Below are 19,609 nucleotides of genomic sequence, written 5' to 3' on the forward strand. Positions count from 1 at the left end.
AGGGACTCAGGTGAGAGGAGGTCTGATGAGATGGTGGCTCAGGATTGACTGTAGAAACATGCTGCCCTCTGGAGGAATTTTGTATGGACTGGTTTCGGCTTCATAAATATTCTAAGTGTGTATTAAAGAGCAACAATCCACAAAGTGAGCAGATCTCAGTTGCTTTGCTCCACCTCACGCTGCTCGCCCCCTCAGGACAAGTTGGAGAGCGTACTGGACGTGTCCCACCAGCAGATGGAGCAGTACCAGGAGCAGCCGGCCCACGCCCACAAGATCGCCTACCAGCAGAGGCTACTGCAAGAAGATCTGGTGACCATCAGGGCCCAAATATCACGCCACTCCACGGTATCTATGCTTGTGTGAGCATGAGACAGTGTGTCAGATTCACATAGAATGTATATATTGAATTATTGTGTCCAGTCCCAGTATATTTGACTATATAAAGTACCAGCATGTTTGTTTGTTTGTTTTTGTGCTCAGTTTGTCAAATGTTTCTGTACATGTGTTCTTCTGAATGCTATTTGTGTCTATGTATGGACATGTGCCATAGGTTTGAGTGTGTCTGCACTGCTGCCACTAATTGGGTTTGTGTAAATATAAACGTCTACCGGAGGACATAACAGGATGTAAAAATGCATTTTCTACACTGTGTGCTTCAGGCGCTACATGCATCACAAGACTGTGCATGTGTGTGTTTTTGTAATGCAGGAGATGGCACATGCCTGGGAGGAGTACAGCAGGCTTGAGAAATCAGTAGAGCAGTTGAGGATGGCACTGCAGGCACATATGAACCACAGCGCCACCCCGCAGGTGAGACCTGCTACTGCAGCTAACAGCACGTCCGCCTCCAAAGTGGCTCTGGCTTTTCAACTAATCCTCTGAAATCCAAGAACCCATTTTTTGGCGTTCCTGTTACATTTTTGCTCCCTGTGGCTCATTTTTTACTGCAAGATAGTCGACAACTCTTGTGCCTGTATGGAAAGAGCACAGCCATGCCTAGAAGTAGATAGAACTCAAAAATGTGTTTTGTTCCGTATAACAGAGTGTAATATCACAAATCATAAAAAGGACAAATGAAAGCTGATTTTTTTTTAATTACCTATTTTACAAAAACTGAAAAAAAAAAAACTAAAATCAACATGTACACCATTTTTCCAAATGCTCACGACTGTTACTGATACTGGAATGATGCCTCTACATAGTTATTTTGCTGCTTACATTTTTAGTATGTCATCATACTTGTCCTCTGCTGCGTAAACACAGCCAGTAGCTCACCTGAAAAGTCTCTGAATTTTTGTCACATGACTTCATTTTTGTTATGAGGAGCGTTGAATTATTTGTTGTGGTTCATGTGAAAGTGTGGTTCATGAAAACAATTTAATTGCTGCACATTTTGAAATGGGACATGTCAAAAAAAGTGTTTTTGATTAAATTTGATGATTTTATGCTCAGATTTGGTTAAGTTTCCAAATAGAACATCGACAATCTAAATTAATGCTGTGATTTTGGCGATTTTTAAAAACAAAAACAAAAGCAGCCTTTCAAACCTGCGAGCTGGCTTTCGGGTTCAGAGGGTTAAAGTATCTCACTTTGCTTGTAGGCTGGATTGCGTATGCAGCATGTGTGACCTTTAAAATGTCTGTATTTACTTATATATTTATTTTATTTATTTATATATTTCAAATAACACTGAACAATTATCTATTTAGTTCTTACACTTGCTGTTATGTTACAACTATTTAAAGGACACAATTTGAAATGGTTGAATGTGCAACATTGAAAAACAAAGTGAAAACTACAAATGACAAGTGACTGGGGTTTGTTTGTGTCTATGTGTTATTATACAGCAAGAGAAAGCTGAGATGAAGCGGGAGCTGTGGAGGATCGAGGATGTGATGGGTGGACTGAGTGCCAGCAAAGCCAACTACAAGATCACAATTGACTCAGTCCAGAACCCAGGTGGGAAGACCAATGCAGCCAGACAGCTGATACTGAGACAGGCCATTTAATGCAGTCATTGACAAGGGTGTAAAAGTTAGTCAGAGAATTATTAAGATCCAATAAAGGTCCTCACTCATTCGTCTAGGTATTGATCTCCGCTCTGCACTCGCTCCATGTGTGCTGTAGAGCTTTAGAGCTGTCCTGAGATTTATTAATAATAATAATAATAATAATAATAATAATAATAATAATAATAATAAACTTTATTTATAGAGCACCATGCTTACAAATATTTGAGCAGTCACATATTCAAAGAAAGTTGGCAAAGGAGTGTTAAAAAATGATTGATGTTCTCTATGCAGTATGTTGTGCTGTTTGTTATCTGTGAACAGTGATTTTAACTCTGTGGTTACACTCGTGATATTATTTCTGAGTTAACAAGGCTGTGTTAGAAGAGTAGATTTCACTTTGGAGCTACAGACAGACAGAAAATTATGCAGCTTTTTTCTGTTTGATTGGAATTTATCTACACTTGTTTTTGTCAAATGCTCTCTGTGTAAATTGATCAGAAATTCTCCATGTTCTGCTGACATTTAAAAACGAAACTTTGATTTCTGTGCACCTCCTTCACCAGAGAGGAAACTAGTGCCTTCGGTGTCAGACCCGGCAGTGCCTTCTCACAGCGCAGAGGTCCAGCCTCCTCCTCGCAGCTCCATCCCCACCATCATGTCCTATACTTTGCCTCACAGCACCGTGCCAAAGTGGGTGAGTGTCCCCCTTCTACCTATCTTCGTATTAAGTTTCAGGAACCGCTGCTGGTTTCATTAATGATTCTGAGACCTTCATGGGTTAAACTCTGAAAACCTAATTGTCCTGGTTGCTGTACAGGCAGAGGACAGCGCCCCACCCAGGCCACCACTGCCTCGCCTCTACGACTATGAGGAGACACCTCCTGTGGTGCCGCCCCTCCCCAAAGAGGCCTCAGTCATACGCCACACGTCCGTGCGTGGGCTGAAACGCCAGTCAGATGAGAGGAAGAGGGACAGGGAGAGTGGGCAGTATGTTGCTAATGGAGACTGCAAGGTACGCTGTCGTTTTATGTTTGTTCTGTGGAAACCTTCTACACACAGTTTGGGCAAATTAAATATTTCAGTTGTTTATATTGTACTTTGTTATTCTTCTCTGTGAGTTTAGAAATCATATGTACGGCTGTTGGGATCTGTTTGAAGAGAAAGGACTTGGCCTATCAGTTCACCTGTTTAACCTTGTTTGGTTTCAGACTGACTTACGATCATACCTGAGTGAACCAGAGCTGCCAGGAATAAGCCACCACAACGTGGGGTCTGATATTGACTACCAGTACTCCCTCAGCAAAGGTATCTGAAGAGCTGCATGTAAAATAAATATTTTGCACATTTGCCTGGAAACATTTCTATTACCTCGACCATTTTATGAATGCCAGTGTTTCCCCTGCAGTGTCCCACTACTTAGCTGCAGCTTATTTTGAATGTGAAACGTAGATACTGAGTAACCCCTTTTCTTATCGGTAAATTTTGACACTCTTGCTTACTATACTTGCCATGTTGTAAAAGAGGGTGTTACTAGAAAATGTTTTCCCTGCAAGCATTAAACAAACTCCTAGAGACGTTAAATATGGCTTGACGAGTGTCTACTAGGTCGATAAAATACCTATTGTAATAAAAAAAAAAAAAACACACATTTTTTTTTTCAGACTGAAGGATTTATTTGTTAAAATGTAGAAAATGTAGTACTCATCTTGCTAATACATTATCCTATAGTCACAGAATTACCAAAAGCCTAATGCTTTTTACTAAACCATGTGATATTTTCTCAAAAAAAAATAAATAAATTTAAACCCTCTGAAGCCCCAAAACCCACTTTTGTGTTTGTTAAGCAAGCTATTAAAAAAAAAAATTACCCAACAATGCACTATTAATCAAAGCAAGACACTTTAAAAACAGAAGGAATCATTCGATTTAAACTTTTCTGAGGGTCCATGAAGGACTCATCTTTGATCACTTTATTTTATATGTCTGCAAAAAAAATTCACCAACACTACACCCTTTGTACAAGCTAGATTCCTTAAAAAACGAAAAATTCTGCAATAGACGGTGCAATCGTAAGGCCATTATTGACTAACTGGGCTGAACTGCAGTTCTGTGCGTACACAACAGATAGAAATAGATAATGGACAGGAGACAAATATGGAAACAAGTCAAAAATGAGTGAGCAAAAAGTGACAAGAGCAAAAACAACAACAACAAAAAACAACCAGAAATATAGAGTTTAGAGGGTTAAATAGTTTTAGCATTTAGCAGTTAAGGTATTTATTTTTTCTGACACATTCTCCTATATATTTCATGCCTCACATAGAGCGGTGGGCAGAACTTTTGTGTCTGTTGTTTCATCTGACATACTTAATCTGTACATACATTCTTTTTTTCCACTCTGATGCTCTGTTATCACTGTGAAAATAAAACTAAACCAAAACTATTCTTGTCCCATTGTTACCATTAAGGTCTACCAGGCTCCTCAACTCGTCTGAACCAGTCCAACTCCATCTCATCTTACGTCACCCTAAGGCGAGGCCCCGGGAGCTCTGCAGCAAAGGTGAGTCCAGACAACAAAGGTTCAGGTGTCTGCAGGTATCAGGGAATCACAGGTTATTTCAGTGTTTGTCCATACCTGGTTTTAATGGAAACTGTGGGTGAAAAAGAATCACCGCTCTCAAAACGAGGAGGTTGAAGTCAGCGTCTCTTTATTCAGCAGTGCACAGGATGTCACACAACACAGAGATACGGGAGAGGAGCTCCCCGAGTAAAAGGACTGTCAGTATTTATATTCTCCTTATCATGCCACCTATGGAGGAACAAGTTTTCTCTGTTCTTAGACAATTTGGCTTGTCATGGGAGGATTGCTTCATGTTTCTCTTTCACCTTGCATAGGACAGTATCAGTAATTTCCTATCTCTCTAGGAACTCCGTCACATTCTCACGACTAATAAGCCACCTGGAGAAACGGAAAAACAGTCCTCAGTATTTTTCCATCAGAAATTCAGTGTAAATCGCATGTTTGATGGCACGTTTTCAGTTTTAAGATGTACAACTTGACCCCAGTGAAAAGTTTTGAATGCTGGACAGTGGTGAAGATGATGTTCTTATGTGTTGTAGACGGTTGGCTGTAGATTGTTTGTGTGAGCAATAGAAACAGATGACAAAAGGTTACTTTTATAACTGCTGCTATTCCACCGTCCTGTTTTACTGTCACATCTCTGCCACTCCTCATCTTGTCACCAGGTACTAACCATCCTTCCCCTCTCTCACGCCCATCCCATCCTTGTACCAATTCTCCCCATGTCTTTACTCCATCCTTGTCTCCCCAGGAGAGACCCAAGAGTGCTTTTGAGCGTCTGTCATCACCCACCGAGGCCCTGCAGCTCCCAAGCAGCCAGTCTCGAGGCCGAATGACTGCGGAGGAGCAGCTGGAGCGGATGAAGCGACACCAGAAGGCACTGGTTCGTGAGCGCAAGAGGAACCTCAGCCAGGGCGAGCGCTCCTACACGGGCCTCTCCACCTCCACTGCCACCACCCAGCGCTCCTCATCCTCCTCCAGGCTGCCCTCTAGTGGCTCCGACCCGCCGACCTCCGTACGTTACCCCCCACCACAGCGCAGCAGCAGCAGACACAGGGAACACCAACTTCACCACCAATGCTGCTACGCCACCCTCCAACCGCCAGCCACATAATAACCTAGCAGGAATGCTAACACACTAGCACTCCCTGCCTTGTGTAACCAGTGGTTGTTGATGGTAGCCGCAAGTACTAACAGTCTAAATGACAGGACTGACCCTGGCTGGCTAGCTAGCTAGCTTGGTTAACGCTTTAAGAAGAGTGGGAGACTAAATGAGCACAGGGGATTGTGGGGAATGCTTAGCTAGTTTTGGACTGGGACAAAGTTGATCCCTGTTTATTTTATTTCCTTTTTTTAAAAATGGTTCAGGGGTTTAAGTGAACCTTATTACCACTGCCCCCTGGTGGGACCTCACTGACACAATTCTGAATGTAAATCCATGGAGAAGAGAAGAGAGGGGAAGGCAATCTGCCTTCCTATCTCTGTTTTGATCACCAGAAAGTAGAGAGAGAAGCCCATTTATGTACATCTACATACCGTGTACTTGTACACTTTTATTTATTTACTGAGTAATATTTTCAGTATACAGTTGTACAGTTATATTTTGTAGAGATTTGGTATATAGATCATATAGAGGAGCAGGGGAACTGTTGGAAAAAGAAAAAAAATAGGCTTTCAGGTTGATGAAATGAAGAAAGAGGCAATGTTAGTGGCACAAATCATGATCACACCTCCCTGCTTTCTTTTCTTCAAATGAAATCCAAGTGCCTTGTTTTGTTGAAGATCTTTTTGCCTTTGTCCCAAATTTACCTCCTTTACCAACAATTTCGTTTCATCATGGTTTCTTTAAAACATGCGTCCACACTTCAAAATCATTTAAACAATGCAAGAAGCTACCTGTAAGGTAGCTTTTCTGCGTAACAGCAGAATTTAGTCAGGAAGATGTGGGGACACTGCTGGTTTTAATCCCTAAAGGAAGACTTTGACATTTGACGTTGAGACTGAATCTAGCTTCGGGCGAGCTGTGCTCCTTGGTTTTAATGACGAATGCTAGCAGTGCTAACATGCTTGGGTGAAAAAAATGTAATAAAATTCAAAATGTCAAAGTCTTCCGTTAAGATAATATGACACATAATAACTACTAGACTGGTATTATGATTACAGACTAACACACATGATTAACCAAACTGTGCTGTGAGAGCTGCAAGTAATTAGACTACATTTCCCATAAATCCTTGAAATCAAGTGTCCCTGTAACAGTAAGCAATACATAGTTTTTCATCTTCTGCTACTACTTTTCACCTCTTTAAAATAATAACATATATTTCATTTTCTTCAACCAGCATAAAACATGTTTACATAATTTGAACTGACATCTTCATCACTACAGCCTTTTCTTGTGTGGACAACGAGGTTTCTTTTATCGTTTCACAGTAGGTGATAGTTTCATTGCCACATTTAAAGTTGGAGAAAGAAGCTGTATTTGCATCTGAGTAGTTCAAAGTGGCCTATGCTGTGCTGTTTTATGCATCATTAATATACAGAACAGGTTCAAGCAACTGGGCTGAAATGCAATAAAAGAAGAAATAAATGTGAACAAGGAGCAGGCAATGTTATCATGGGAGATCTGTGTGAAAACAATGAATTTGTCATGTGGCAGTATTTGGTTTGTGTGAAATACATTTAGATTTTTCCTTCATCTTTGTCAGTGGCATCTTGAAAACTAGAGAAAAAACTAATTTGCCTCATTAGAGCAACAGAAAACCCAGAGATATTCAATTTACAATGATATAAAAGAGACAAAAGCAATAAAATCTGCAAGAATTGTTACATTTTCTGTTTACACTTGTCTTTGCAGATGTATATATGTAGAGGATTCTCCTAAAAATCCATGTGCTTCATTCTTCAGTTCTGATCTTCCATGAAGCTGCTGTTCGCTCCTTGTTTTTTGACAAGTATTAATTTCAAAAGCTTTTCTGCCATATTGCTTTTATCTTTCCACAGCTACATCCATTACATCAGATCAAAGAGAGAAATAGTAACAGGAGATTGCTCAGTTGAAAAGTAGAAATACAGTAGAAAACTTAGAGAAGTGAACTGCTAATCGCCACCTAATTCTGTGTAATTGAGAAGCAACACACAACTCTTTTCCCTTTTCTTTTCTATCATGTAGAGATTTGCACTCGACAATAAAGAGTTTCTTGCTTCTGAACCACCTCTTGGCTGTGTTCTTCCTAATCCGGTGGAGGTTTGATGAATCTGTGTCTGCATGGTTTTCGCTCTTCTCTTTGTGCCCTTCTGTGTGCGATTGATTCTCCTGAGCGCAGCAAGGCATGGGATGCAGTGTTTCTCAGAGCATGTGAACACACCAACAGATCAGACCCTGCTGCAGGCTACTGGAGTGGGAAGGATGCATGCATGGCTTTGATGCTCCTTGGATGATTACTCACAAGTACCACACACACACACATACACACACGCACACACACAGCGCTTGTCAGGGAACAAAAGTATTTTTATACTACAAATGCAAAAGTGGTGGTGTACATCGGAGAGAAGGATGTGGTTTGTGTGTGATTACAGCTTCCAGAAACACACACTAATCATCTTCCTGGGTCCCTTCTGTGGTATTTCTACTAAACATCTTCCTTTCAGATCCTCAGATCTTTGAACTTCTTGTTACAATTATTCCTTGTTGCACATAAGTGCGAAATTCACATTTGTCTCCCTCCACTATATATTCCATATAAATATAAATCCCACTGTTTTTTGATACAAAGACGTCACTGTCCTCCTTTGACCGTCCTGCTACTGTTCCACTTGGGTTTGTGTTCTTTTTCTCGAGAGAATAAACATGTTGCAAGTCATTTCATTAACTTTCACAGATCTAAAATACAACGGCTGCAACTAGCTGCTGCATACTATTTTCTTGGTTATATTTTTGATCTAAATATTGTTGGAAAACACGCCCATGATTCTTCAAAGTGCTTGTTTTGTCAGATCACCTGTCACAAGACCCCCCGATATTCAACCTCCTATCAAAAAAGATTAGGACATCCAACAATCTTTTTTAGTTTAAGAAGCTGGAACCAATAAATTGCTAGAATTTAACACTTTTCAGTCACTTAGTTATGAAGCCTATTAAATTAATAAGCTACCAGTTCAATAACTGATTAATGAACTAATAATAGCTGTAAAACTAGAGGCTTTAGCTTCTTTCATGTAAAGTATATAATCTGTTTTCACGTTAACTTCAATCTTGCAGATATTCTAGCAAACCTGACCTGGTGGCATAATGTGGAAACATAAATTCTATTCTAAGAACCTAATATAATAATAAACATGCTGAGACATACTTATCTGTCTAATTTATATTTAACTTCAGTAAAAGACTGAATTTGTTCATCAGTCCTCCTGCTAGCTGTGTAATTGACTACGGCTCCTTCCAGGTGTTCGACTGGCAGGAGGAGCGACCCGGAGCAGAAGGTCAGAGCGATGAAGGGTGGAATCCAGTCAAAGAGAGGCGGAGGATCCAGTCAGATGAGTGGGTGATGGCCACGGCTACACGCATACGAGAGGTGGACGTGGAACCTCTTGACTACGACTTGGATATCAGCCGAGAGGTAGACACACATCCGATCTGTCTCAGTCATGAAGAATAAATGGGAAGCCAGAGGCAGAATCAGGATCAGAGACACACCAAGACATAAATCTTCTAACTGCTCCTCTATTCTCATACATCAGGTTGAATCTCTTAACAGATTTTGCCTTAGTTGGTTCTCTTCTTCTATCTATTTTCCTCCTTATAAAGAGGTTTCCATGAAAGAGAAGAGTCAGAGTGAAGGAGTACGATTTAACCCCTTAGATCTTCTGTCGGCAAGAAAACCTTACAACCCAGACATCCAGTGACTGTCCTTAAAGCAGGAGACTACTGTAGAAGACTGACTACATGTCTGTCCAACATGCAGCTGTCCAAACCAAAGAAGGTTCCCATCCCAGAGCGCTACATAGAGTCTGACCCTGAGGAGCCTCTCAGTCCAGAGGAACTGGAGGAACGCTCCCGTCGAGCTGAGCGCATCAAGAACCTGCTGACCAAATCCAGGTAGAAGCAAAAAAAAAAAAAAAACAAAACACTGGAGATGGTTTGATAGTGTTTCTGCTTTTGCTGTTTCCCTTTACTGCTGGGGATGCTGTACAAGTTCAAACTGGGTGTTAAAGTCAACTGTACACCAGGTGGGAATTATCTTCTTTTTAAAAAAAAAAAAAAGAAGAAGAAGAAGAAGCATAAATCACACCATTTCTCAGAGCCAGAAACAGAGAGAATCAGCGGCTCACCGGTCTCTGTGCTATTCATGTGTGATGTGCTTTTCCATCTGGTAAATGAGCCAGATCTAAACCTAAAATAGTGGTATTTCAGTAAATTCACTTTATTCTACACGTCTTGTTTAAAAATGTAGAAAGAAGGTTTACATCTGATTCTGGGGGAAAAAAAGAAAAAAAAAATCTTTCTCAGCGCAGTTAAAAAGATACGAGCAACTCAACTGCGACCAACACTTAAATGACAAACTTCTGAGTCTTCAGCTGAACTGCAGGCTGTGTTTATACAGAGCAGATAGGAGCAAGTATGGAAATAAATGAAAGATTTAAGCTGTAAAATATCTTTAGTGTGCAGAGGGAACATGTTTTCCTACTTTGGGTAACGCCTGTAATCACTTGTAAAAATGTTGTAGATGTTGATTCCAGGTTTGTTTGGCTTTTTTGTGTGAAATAATTAATCAAAGAAACTAAACACTATTTTTTTTGTATTTTTTCATGATTTATGTACTGCACAGAGGACAATGTTTAATTATCTGTTCTTCTAGTCATGGTTGTGCTGTTTCCATAGAGGTGCAGGACTTTATATTGCAGTGAAAATCAGCCCAATGAGGAAAAATGTGAAAACTACCCTGAAACTGCTGGGTTCAGCGTGTTCATACCATCAGAAACGTACTCATTTTACAATTATCAACCTTCTACTACAATGATTTTAAAGGAATATAAAGTAAATGCAGCAATTTTCTCAGTGTGCTTCAGTGAGCAAGCACTCCCAGACCTGTCATCATGTCCATCAGGGACACATGTTCATTAAGTGTGTTACTCAGTAATTCATAGGTTTACAGTCGTGTGTGTGAATTTGTCTTCTCCACAGCGTTCAGAACATTCAGCCGTCTGCACCGCTGGACTTCACTGAGCTGGACTCGGCTCTGCAGCAGCAGGAGAGGATCATGAACGTGTCCCAGGTGCTGGCTTCAGAGGCGTCACGCAAAGGCAAACAGGTCGCAGGTCAGTTACATCACTGCACCTCACTGAGGCCTTCATTTACATAACGCAGCAGGACCAACCGTCACAGCAATGACACATGCCTTCTCCAAACCCACAAACTCCACTAGCAATAATCCTAACTTTTAATCCAAGTCAGCCCTCAAACAACCTCACAGCAAAGTAAACACCTGTCAGGAAGTCCTTGCTTTATAGAACTGTTCAACTGTGATCCTCAACATCAGGAAATGCAAAAACACAGACACAGTAAATTTGTTAAAACACTGAATTCCATGTTCCCACTTAATGCAAGAAAATGAGGGATGACAATGTGATTGCCTTATGCTAAAATAAATGTGTAGCTGAAATCGCTTCTTATTTTATTCATGATGCTCATGGCGCTGTGGTACAGTGGTGGATTTTAGCAGAAATAATCCCAGACTGGATTCATGTATTTGTGGTTGTCCCTGGTGTGCAGGGACTGACTGGCTGGAGAGTCGGTGAGCATGTCTGGTCCAGGTACATATGTCCTGACCTCTCTCTTATGTTGTGTGTTATTTATGTTGTGTATTCATTGTGTGTGATGTTGTTGTGTTTGGGTCAGGGATGTGCACAGATTGGTGAAGGAAGCATTCTTAGACTCCTAAAACTCATTTACTTTTTTTTCTTTGAAAATCCACAAGTGGTATAACTGACATAATTCTGCCTTCCTTATTTTGCCAAGTCTCTAAAACATCTGTGCACAGTCCTGGTTTCTTTGTTTTGGGTGTTATTCTAGCCAAAGAGTATTAGGGGCAGATTTCACAAAGACATTTTAGACTAGTGTTTAATTTTATACTAGTGTAAAATATCAAAAATAAAGAATGAATTCATTAAGCCTAACTTATTGTTATTAACCACCTGACCCCTGGGATACCTTAGAACAAAGCATCACAATAAGGTCTGCACAATAGGCTCCAAATAAGTCATTAAACCTCTTTTAAAACTTTAAAAATGTTGTTAAAGGTTACTTATTTGGAGCCTCAAAGTGTGTAAACCTTTTCTGACCTGTAGTTATGTCTCTTGTCTCATCCCTTGAAAATCTGCGTGGATGTGTGCACATTTGGGACCTCTCTCTTTCAAAAAAGGTGAAAAACAGCACTCATAATATACATCTTTCATAGCAAACATGATGATTTGTCACAGCAGGAAAAGAACAGGTGGATTAATGATGGCTGCATTCCACTTAGGTTAGGCCCTGCGTTTGTGTGTGCAGGTTTGTGATCCTGGCTTACTGGGACACTTACTGGAACTGAGCCATCGATTATTTTTAATGAAAAAGGCCTGTTTTTCTGACAATATCATGGAGCAAGCAGTAAGAAGGGAAACCGTTTTTTTTTTTTTTTTTGACCGAGCAGTGTTTTTCAAAATCTTTTTTTTTGTGACATTATTGTTCATCCTACTTAAGGCAGTCAAGACCCAAACAACTTTGTGTAACTGATGAATTTACATATAGCTGATAGTTTGATCTAAGTCATGATCAAAGTGTCTTTGTGAAACCAGCTCCAGGTTTTTTCGTAGCTGTTGTTGTGATCAAAGTGGCTGAGGTTTCAAAAATGCTGCGTTGGTGAAATGTGGTGGTCTTCTGTATGCAGAATGTGTTTCGGTGCAGGTTGTGTGTGTTTTCTAGGTCAAATTTATAAGAGCACTTCATGGAGTTTTTACTGAATTAAAAACATTGATACTACATGTGCACAGTAATTTGTGCAGCTCCTACATCACGACAGAAAGTGTTCGACTGCTGTGAAGGAGTCTCATGTCAAGCAGTTGTAACAGACGACTTGTTTTGTTTGTTTTACTGTCAGTTTCATAATGCAGGTAATATCTGAGCAGGAGCTATTTAACACAGAAGATGTTCCAAACTATTTAAATTATAAACTATTACAATGTACATGTGAAAAGGTTTGTGTAACCTGTTTGATATGGATTCTTACACAAATACAATATGTTTAATTTACATAAGTACTACTGATGCAAATTAAACATGTCGTGTTTGTATTTACAGACTGGTGCTAAATCAAAGGAAAAACCTGAATGTTTGTCTCCTACAGTGAACAGATATGATGTTTCTGTGATGCTATGGGGGCATTTTGCTGGTCTGGTTTGGTTCCACTTGTCCCTTCAGAGGAAAGCATCACTGCAAATACATAGAAAGTAGTTCTGAGTGATCACCTTTATCCTATGATGAAACATTTCTCTCCTGAACGGAGTGCTCTCTTCAGGAAAGACAATGTCTCCATCCAGAGGACATAAGGATCACTGAATGGTTTGATGAAGATTATGTGATTCACATGCTGTGAACTTCACAGTCGCCAGATCAATCCAGTAGAAAATATGGAAGACTTAGAATCAAGGCAGCACCCCCCACCATCATCATCAAAACAACAAATGAGGGAATATCTGTTGAAAGAATGATGTTCATTCTTCCAGTAGAGATCCAGAGACTTGGAGAACCAATTCCAAGCTGCATTTAAGCTGTTCTGATAGCAGGTGGTGGCCTCGCCTTATTAAGACACCTTTTCCTTTAATTTGTCGCCTGTCTGTGTTATAACATGACTGCAGTCAGAGCTACTGGTCTCACTACTCTATTTTCTCCTCCTCAGCCAAAGCTGCTGTTGAGCACTGACCCACAGGAACAACCAACACCACAGAACAGAAGAGATTCTTTGTGAAGAGAGTGTAAGAAGGAGGGATCCAAACAGTTATCAGCCAACTAACTGATTCACCTTTTTTATGACTGACAAAAAACACATTTCTTAAAGAGTTTTTAATTCATAGTTTTGAAATGGTATCTAGTTTTCTTGCTTCTGCACTTACATTGCACAGATAAGTAATAATTTATAACACGAGTGAGTTGCTTTTTTTTATCTGCAGTTACCTGGTCTGCAGTTTGGTCTGAATTTTTCAGAAGTGAAATGAAAGCCTGTGCCAACATATTCAGGTTGCAGTGGGAATGTTTTGACATGAATTGTTTATTTATTACATTGTTTGGCTTCTGTCAGCACTGTCACTCAATGATCACAGTCCTGTCAATCAACTCAAGTGCATTACAGTATGTATGTAATAGTTTAAACACAAAAAATAAAACCTAAAGATTGAAAAAAAAATGTTAGCTACTGGGTGTCAGTCTCCTTGAATTGTTTGATCAGTTGTATTTTTAAAATCATACATGACTTTCTCAGGTTATACACTCAAACAAATACATTTTTCTTTGTCATAAGTTGAATAAACCAAAGCATTTACTAACAGGATAATCAAATTATTTCCCTGATCCTTTGAAAGACATACCTGCATTTGATTGTACTTAATGTTGTTGCATACCATAATATACTGTGCCCTGTTTAATCTTTGTACACTGTTCTATTATGTCCCAGAAGACTACACAATATTCAAGGTAAGATCTAAATATCAAGGTCAGCTAAACCTCTGTGACCAGGCTTCCCCACTGCAGATTCAATGGGTTTGATTTACAATGCATACTTGGTGTTGCACTGGGGATACTATTAATTACATCTCGTTACACCTCTAATCAATGGCCTCCAGGCAGTGATGAAACAATGTGATTGCAGATTCAAGAGGCTGAATTTGCTTTCCTTCGGATCGGCCTGGGTGAGACACTTAGATATCCCAGAGGAGGGTTCAATACATAGGAGCTGTGATAGCTAAGTGGAAACTGGAAGCTTGGGGATGATGTCTCCTGCTGCATACAAAGCAGTGGCCTTTCAGAGTAAGAAGTTTTACACTAAATATACACACAGTACAAACGATCCCCAGTGAGAGGTCTTCTATTGATTTAGAGATCAGAAGTAAACACAAAGCTGTCTGTAAACGCTTCATTTTCCCCATAATGTTCACACAATTGTCCTATTTTTAAGCCTTCATGTTTTTCTATGGACATACACAATGAACATGAGTGTTTAAGGCATTTCTGGCTGACACAAAGTTAATGCAGAATCTGCAAACCCCAGCCTGAAGCCTGGATAAAGCGGCTCGGAGAACTCGGTGTGGAAAGTGTGCAGGTGAGTCATGGTGTGTGACGATACGGCGTAGAAGGAAAGAGTGCCAGCTGACCAGTCCAAGAACACTCCAACCCTCTTGGAGTTGAAGTAGGGGACAGATATGGGTGCGTCATTCTTATTGTACCAGGCAGTGTATTTTCCGTGACAGTATCGCAGACTCCATGATTGATCGTTGTAGCCAAGGACACATTCGTTACCTTTTGCTTTCCTGCTGATTCCTTTGTAAGACACTCCTATACCTGTCCATTCCCCAGTCCACTCTGCTTCCCAGTAGCAACGATCGCTCAGACCCTCTGCACAAAGCACTTGGCCCCAGTCTGTAAATCTGTCTGGGTTGTCGGGGTATGGCTGAGCAGTTTCCACTCGTGTCATTTTCTTGTTGTCTTCAGAGAAACGCAGATGTGAATGGGCTGTATTCGGCTCCATAGTCAGCTTACATGCATCTGGAAACAGTGACATTAAAGGCATAAAATACAGTTTTTTAAAGATTTTTTCAGTTGTGCCCATGTACAGTTGTGAACAAAAGTGTACATACACTTGTACAGGCCATGTATATCAGGGACGTTCTGACTTTTCCAATGACTTCTAAAACCCTTTATTTTCTGTGATGAACTTTGTGACTTTATTTGTAAGAAAGATTCATGTGTTTCCAGCACTTCATCATAGAAAATTAAAAGTTAAAGACGTCAATGGAAACTCAGCACTGCCATATTATACATGGCGTTTACAAATGTGTGTCAACTTTTGTTCACAACTGTACAATATTCTAGCCATACATAGTGCTTATCTAGAGTATTCACCTCTCTTGGAAGTCATTTCCTTTTATTTCTCCTCAACACTGAATCATGGTCAATTAGTATTGACATTTTGGACAAAAGTTTACAAAGAAAAACAAACAGATTTTTGCATTTTTAATCATTTTCAATTTAATTTGATCAACTAAAAATGTAAAACACAAAATAAGTGATTTCGTTGGTAATCATTCCATGTAAGTCATCAGGTTGTCCTCTAGAATTTCCCTTTACTTCGCTGCATTCATTTTACCCTGTACCTTCACAAGCCTTCCAGGGTCTGCTCCTTAAAAGCATCCCCACATCATGATGCTGCCACCACCATGCTTCTCTATGAGGATGGTATGTTTGTGATGATGTGCAGTAGTTAGGGTATGCCAAACATAGCGTCTAGTTTGATGACCAAAAAACAAATTTTGCTCTCATTGGACCAAAGAACCTTCTTCTCATTGATTTCAGTCACCTCCTTGCCTTCTGGTGGACTCCAGTCGAGATTTAATATGAACACTTATGCAGTTATTTCATATTTTTCGTTAATGTACATAACTTTGTAAAGATTTGTCATTTTGACTTAAAAAGTTGTTGTTGTTTTTTTCTAAAAAGCCTAATTAAATTGACTATGATTAAATATTGAAAAGCAATACAAAGGGAAAACTTCCAAGGGGGTGCTGTGCTTTCTATAGGCCCTGGATGCACATTTTTGACAGTTTGATTGTCAGTGTCAATAGTCATTGACTTGCATGTTTGTAGATAGAAAGCTTACATTTCTTCAGAGATGATTTTAAGTAGCACTCCTCATTGTTGTCCACCCTAAAAACATAAAAGAGAGATCAACAACAAACATGTTCTACTTTGTGTTACATAACAAAACCAAAAACATCTTGTGACATTTAATGCGAAGTAATACCTGATGGTGAGGTGTTCGATGTCCTTCTGTACAGAGGACAGCAGCTCTATCCCCAGTTGTCCCAGATGATTGTAACTCAGATCCAGTTCCTTCAAGTAGGAGGGATTGGACCGAAGAGCCGTAGCCAAAAAGCCACAGCCAATCTCTGTGATTCCACAGAAAGGAAGCCTGAAATTGTGAGCAAATTTAATGTAAGTCAGAGAACGCAATATAAAATGTTCTTTCCTCAAAACCAAGTTTGTTTCAGCTGAGTAGTAATGGATTGTCACAAACATTCAGCACCAGCACATTTTTGCAAACCTAAGTTTTTCCAGCTGGCACGTTGGACTCGCCAGTCCAGCAGACAGCAGTTTTACTCCTGAGTCTCGCAGGTCATTGTCACTCAGGTCCAACTCCTTCAGATGTGAACTGCTCAGAACTGCTCCAAGCGCATCGCAGCATTTCTCCGTGAGGTTGCATTCTTTGAGCCTTTCAAAATAAAAATTGAAACATGTATTAGAATTATCTGTTAAATTATTAGTTTTAGGACATAATAACCACAGAGAAATTAAACACTTATCGACCAGATCTGAAGCACTCACAATAGTTTTTGATTAATCTGAATATATAATTTACCACAGTGTAGAAAAAATGCTCAATTACAAGTACAAAAATGTATGCAAAATGACTTAAGACCACACACATATACTGCAACTGGTCTTAATGGGTTAAGCCAAAGTTCTTATAGTAAATAGCCAAAAGGTTTAACAGTGTCTCAGCAGTAAAGACAGAATGACGGATTAATTAAACACTAGTCAGGAATTTTGGTCTTACATTTGATAGAACACTGTCATCACCACCATTATCCTTATAGATACATCTGGCAAAACATATTTACACTTTGAGATGCAATGCTTACCACATGTACAATAATCTGACATCCCTGTATGACAAAATCTCAGACCTGAGTTTAAAAGTTATGTTTGGTTAATGCTTATGATAGAACGATGCTCTTCTTTACTTACAAGGCTGCTCTGGATTCTTTAATCACGGATGACAGCTTCAGAAGACCTTCGTCTGATCTTGAATATTTCCTCAGGTCAAACTCATCCAACTCCTCCTTCGAAGTCAGCAGCACAAAGCCTAGAGCAGACCACTGTGACGGTGACAGCGTGGTCTCTGACAGGCTGCCAGAGCTCAGGTAGTTTTGGACTTCCTCCACAAGGGAATGATCATTGAGCTCACTGAGGCAGTGGAAGAGATTAATGCATCGTTCTGGGGAGGGATTCTGCCTGATCTTCCCCTTGATGTATTCAATGAGTTCCTCATTTCTTGGTGAACTGCTCTCCAGTGTGGGGAGAACACTCTTCAACAAAGTCTGATTGGATGTCTGCGAGAGGCCAAGGAGGAAGCGAAGAAAAAGATCAAGGTGACCGTTCTCATGCTGCAAGGCCTGATCCACTGCACTCTTGAGAAGGTTGGTTACTTCGCTGGAAGCCTCCTGGACGGTGGAGGTTTCATGTGGTTCCAGCAAGTTCTGACTGAAGCAGACGAATGTGTGAAAGATGTACATTGCAGCAAAATACTCCTGTACGCTGAGATGCACAAAGCAATAGACTCTCCCCAGAGGAATTCCAAAGTCATGCTTGGAGATTTGCGTGAACATTCCTGAATATATTGCAGCGTCGTTGACATCAATGTTGTACTCATTCAGTTCACTCTCGTAGAAGATCATGTTGCCCTTCATCAGGTGCTCAAAGGCCAGCTTTCCCAGCTTCAAGATCATTTCTTCATTCATTTTAACTTGGGATCTTGCTTCAGCTTCCTCTTGTCCTGCTGAATACTTCCGACTTTTGATGAATGAGTTGTACAGCAGAAAATGTGTGTACATTTGTGTCAGTGTGTTGGGCATTTCTCCTCTGTCCCCATCCTCTTCTGTTCTCCTTTCTGTTTCTTCTAAAATCTTCTGCAAAACTGTGGCAGATATCCAGCTGAAGACTGGTATGTGACACATGATATGGAGGCTCCTGGTTGACTTCACGTGTGAAATGACTTCATTGGCCATGTTTTGATCGGAGATTTTTTTCCTGAAGTATTCTTCCTTCTGGGGGTCGTTGAACCCTCGTATCTCTGTCACACGGTTGACAAGGTCCACTGGAATGCGACTTGCAGCTGCCGGCCTGGAGGTGATCCAGATGTGTGCAGAGGGCAGCAGGTTCCCCTTGATGAGATTCGTCAGCAGAACATCCACTGAAGCTTCGTCAGACAGACAGCAACAGGGCTTGTTGTGGTCAAAGTCCAGAGGAAGGCGGCACTCATCCAGCCCATCAAATATCAGGACAACCTTGTATTTGCCAAAATTTGAAATTCCTGATTCTTCTGCCTCCACAAGGAAATGATGAAGAAGCTGTGTCAGAGTGCACCGTCTCTCCTCCATCAGATTCAACTCCCGAAATGGGAGGTTAATAAGGAGTTGGATATCCTGGTTAACTCTCCCCTCGGCCCATTCCAGATTAAACTTCTGCACAGAGATGGTTTTTCCAATGCCAGAAATTCCTTTAGTCAGCACATTTCTGATGAATCTGTCTTGTCCGCAAAGGGGCTTAAAGATGTCTTCACATTTGATGGGCTTCTCTTCTGATGCTGGTCTCCGGGTTGCAGCCTCAATCTGCCGGATCTCATGTTCATTATTAACACTTCCACTGACTCCCTCTGTGATGTAGAGCTCTGTGTACACCTTGTTGAGAAGCGTCTGGTTCCCGTGCTGCGTTACTCCCTCGTATATGTATTCAAACTTTCTCAGTTTGTGTCTGAGTTTGCGCTGGCAGACATCAAGCTCGCCGTAGATGTCTAGTCGTGCAGAAAAACAAAGACAAGAATCTAACATTGGTGTATTAACATCAGTGTAGAAACCTCAATATACATCTTAATGTTCATTTGACAGTAAGATCCCGCAACATATTTTTGCTGAAATTCTTTTTTAA

The 19,609-nt window shown here is 40.4% G+C and overlaps 2 protein-coding genes across 2 annotated transcripts in view; one reads left to right on the forward strand and one right to left on the reverse strand.

Annotated features, from left to right (window-relative positions):
• Positions 1-14,036, forward strand: part of plekha7a (pleckstrin homology domain containing, family A member 7a) — a 170,979-nt gene extending 156,943 nt beyond the window's left edge. Inside the window, exons 26-37 of the mRNA XM_008294741.1 lie at positions 129-345; positions 709-810; positions 1,848-1,959; positions 2,576-2,706; positions 2,830-3,024; positions 3,221-3,317; positions 4,481-4,572; positions 5,345-5,608; positions 9,042-9,215; positions 9,561-9,694; positions 10,781-10,914; positions 13,533-14,036. Coding sequence (XP_008292963.1) covers positions 129-345; positions 709-810; positions 1,848-1,959; positions 2,576-2,706; positions 2,830-3,024; positions 3,221-3,317; positions 4,481-4,572; positions 5,345-5,608; positions 9,042-9,215; positions 9,561-9,694; positions 10,781-10,914; positions 13,533-13,555 — 1,675 coding nt within the window. The 3' untranslated portion in view covers positions 13,556-14,036. The remainder of the gene's footprint in view (positions 1-128; positions 346-708; positions 811-1,847; positions 1,960-2,575; positions 2,707-2,829; positions 3,025-3,220; positions 3,318-4,480; positions 4,573-5,344; positions 5,609-9,041; positions 9,216-9,560; positions 9,695-10,780; positions 10,915-13,532) is intronic.
• LOC103366537 (protein NLRC3-like) lies at positions 13,884-19,603 on the reverse strand. Its single transcript, XM_008294304.1, has 5 exons — positions 17,651-19,603; positions 16,947-17,114; positions 16,647-16,814; positions 16,503-16,549; positions 13,884-15,391 (listed from the first exon to the last, which is right to left on the reverse strand). The coding sequence occupies exons 1-5, from the start codon at positions 19,510-19,512 to the stop codon at positions 14,847-14,849; spliced, it is 2,790 nt and encodes a 929-aa protein (XP_008292526.1). The 5' UTR covers positions 19,513-19,603; the 3' UTR covers positions 13,884-14,846.
• Between the last annotated feature and the right edge of the window lie 6 nt (positions 19,604-19,609).

Source organism: Stegastes partitus, unplaced genomic scaffold (assembly GCF_000690725.1).
Source record: "Stegastes partitus isolate 25-593 unplaced genomic scaffold, Stegastes_partitus-1.0.2 Scaffold21, whole genome shotgun sequence".
Classification (NCBI taxonomy): domain Eukaryota; kingdom Metazoa; phylum Chordata; class Actinopteri; family Pomacentridae; genus Stegastes; species Stegastes partitus.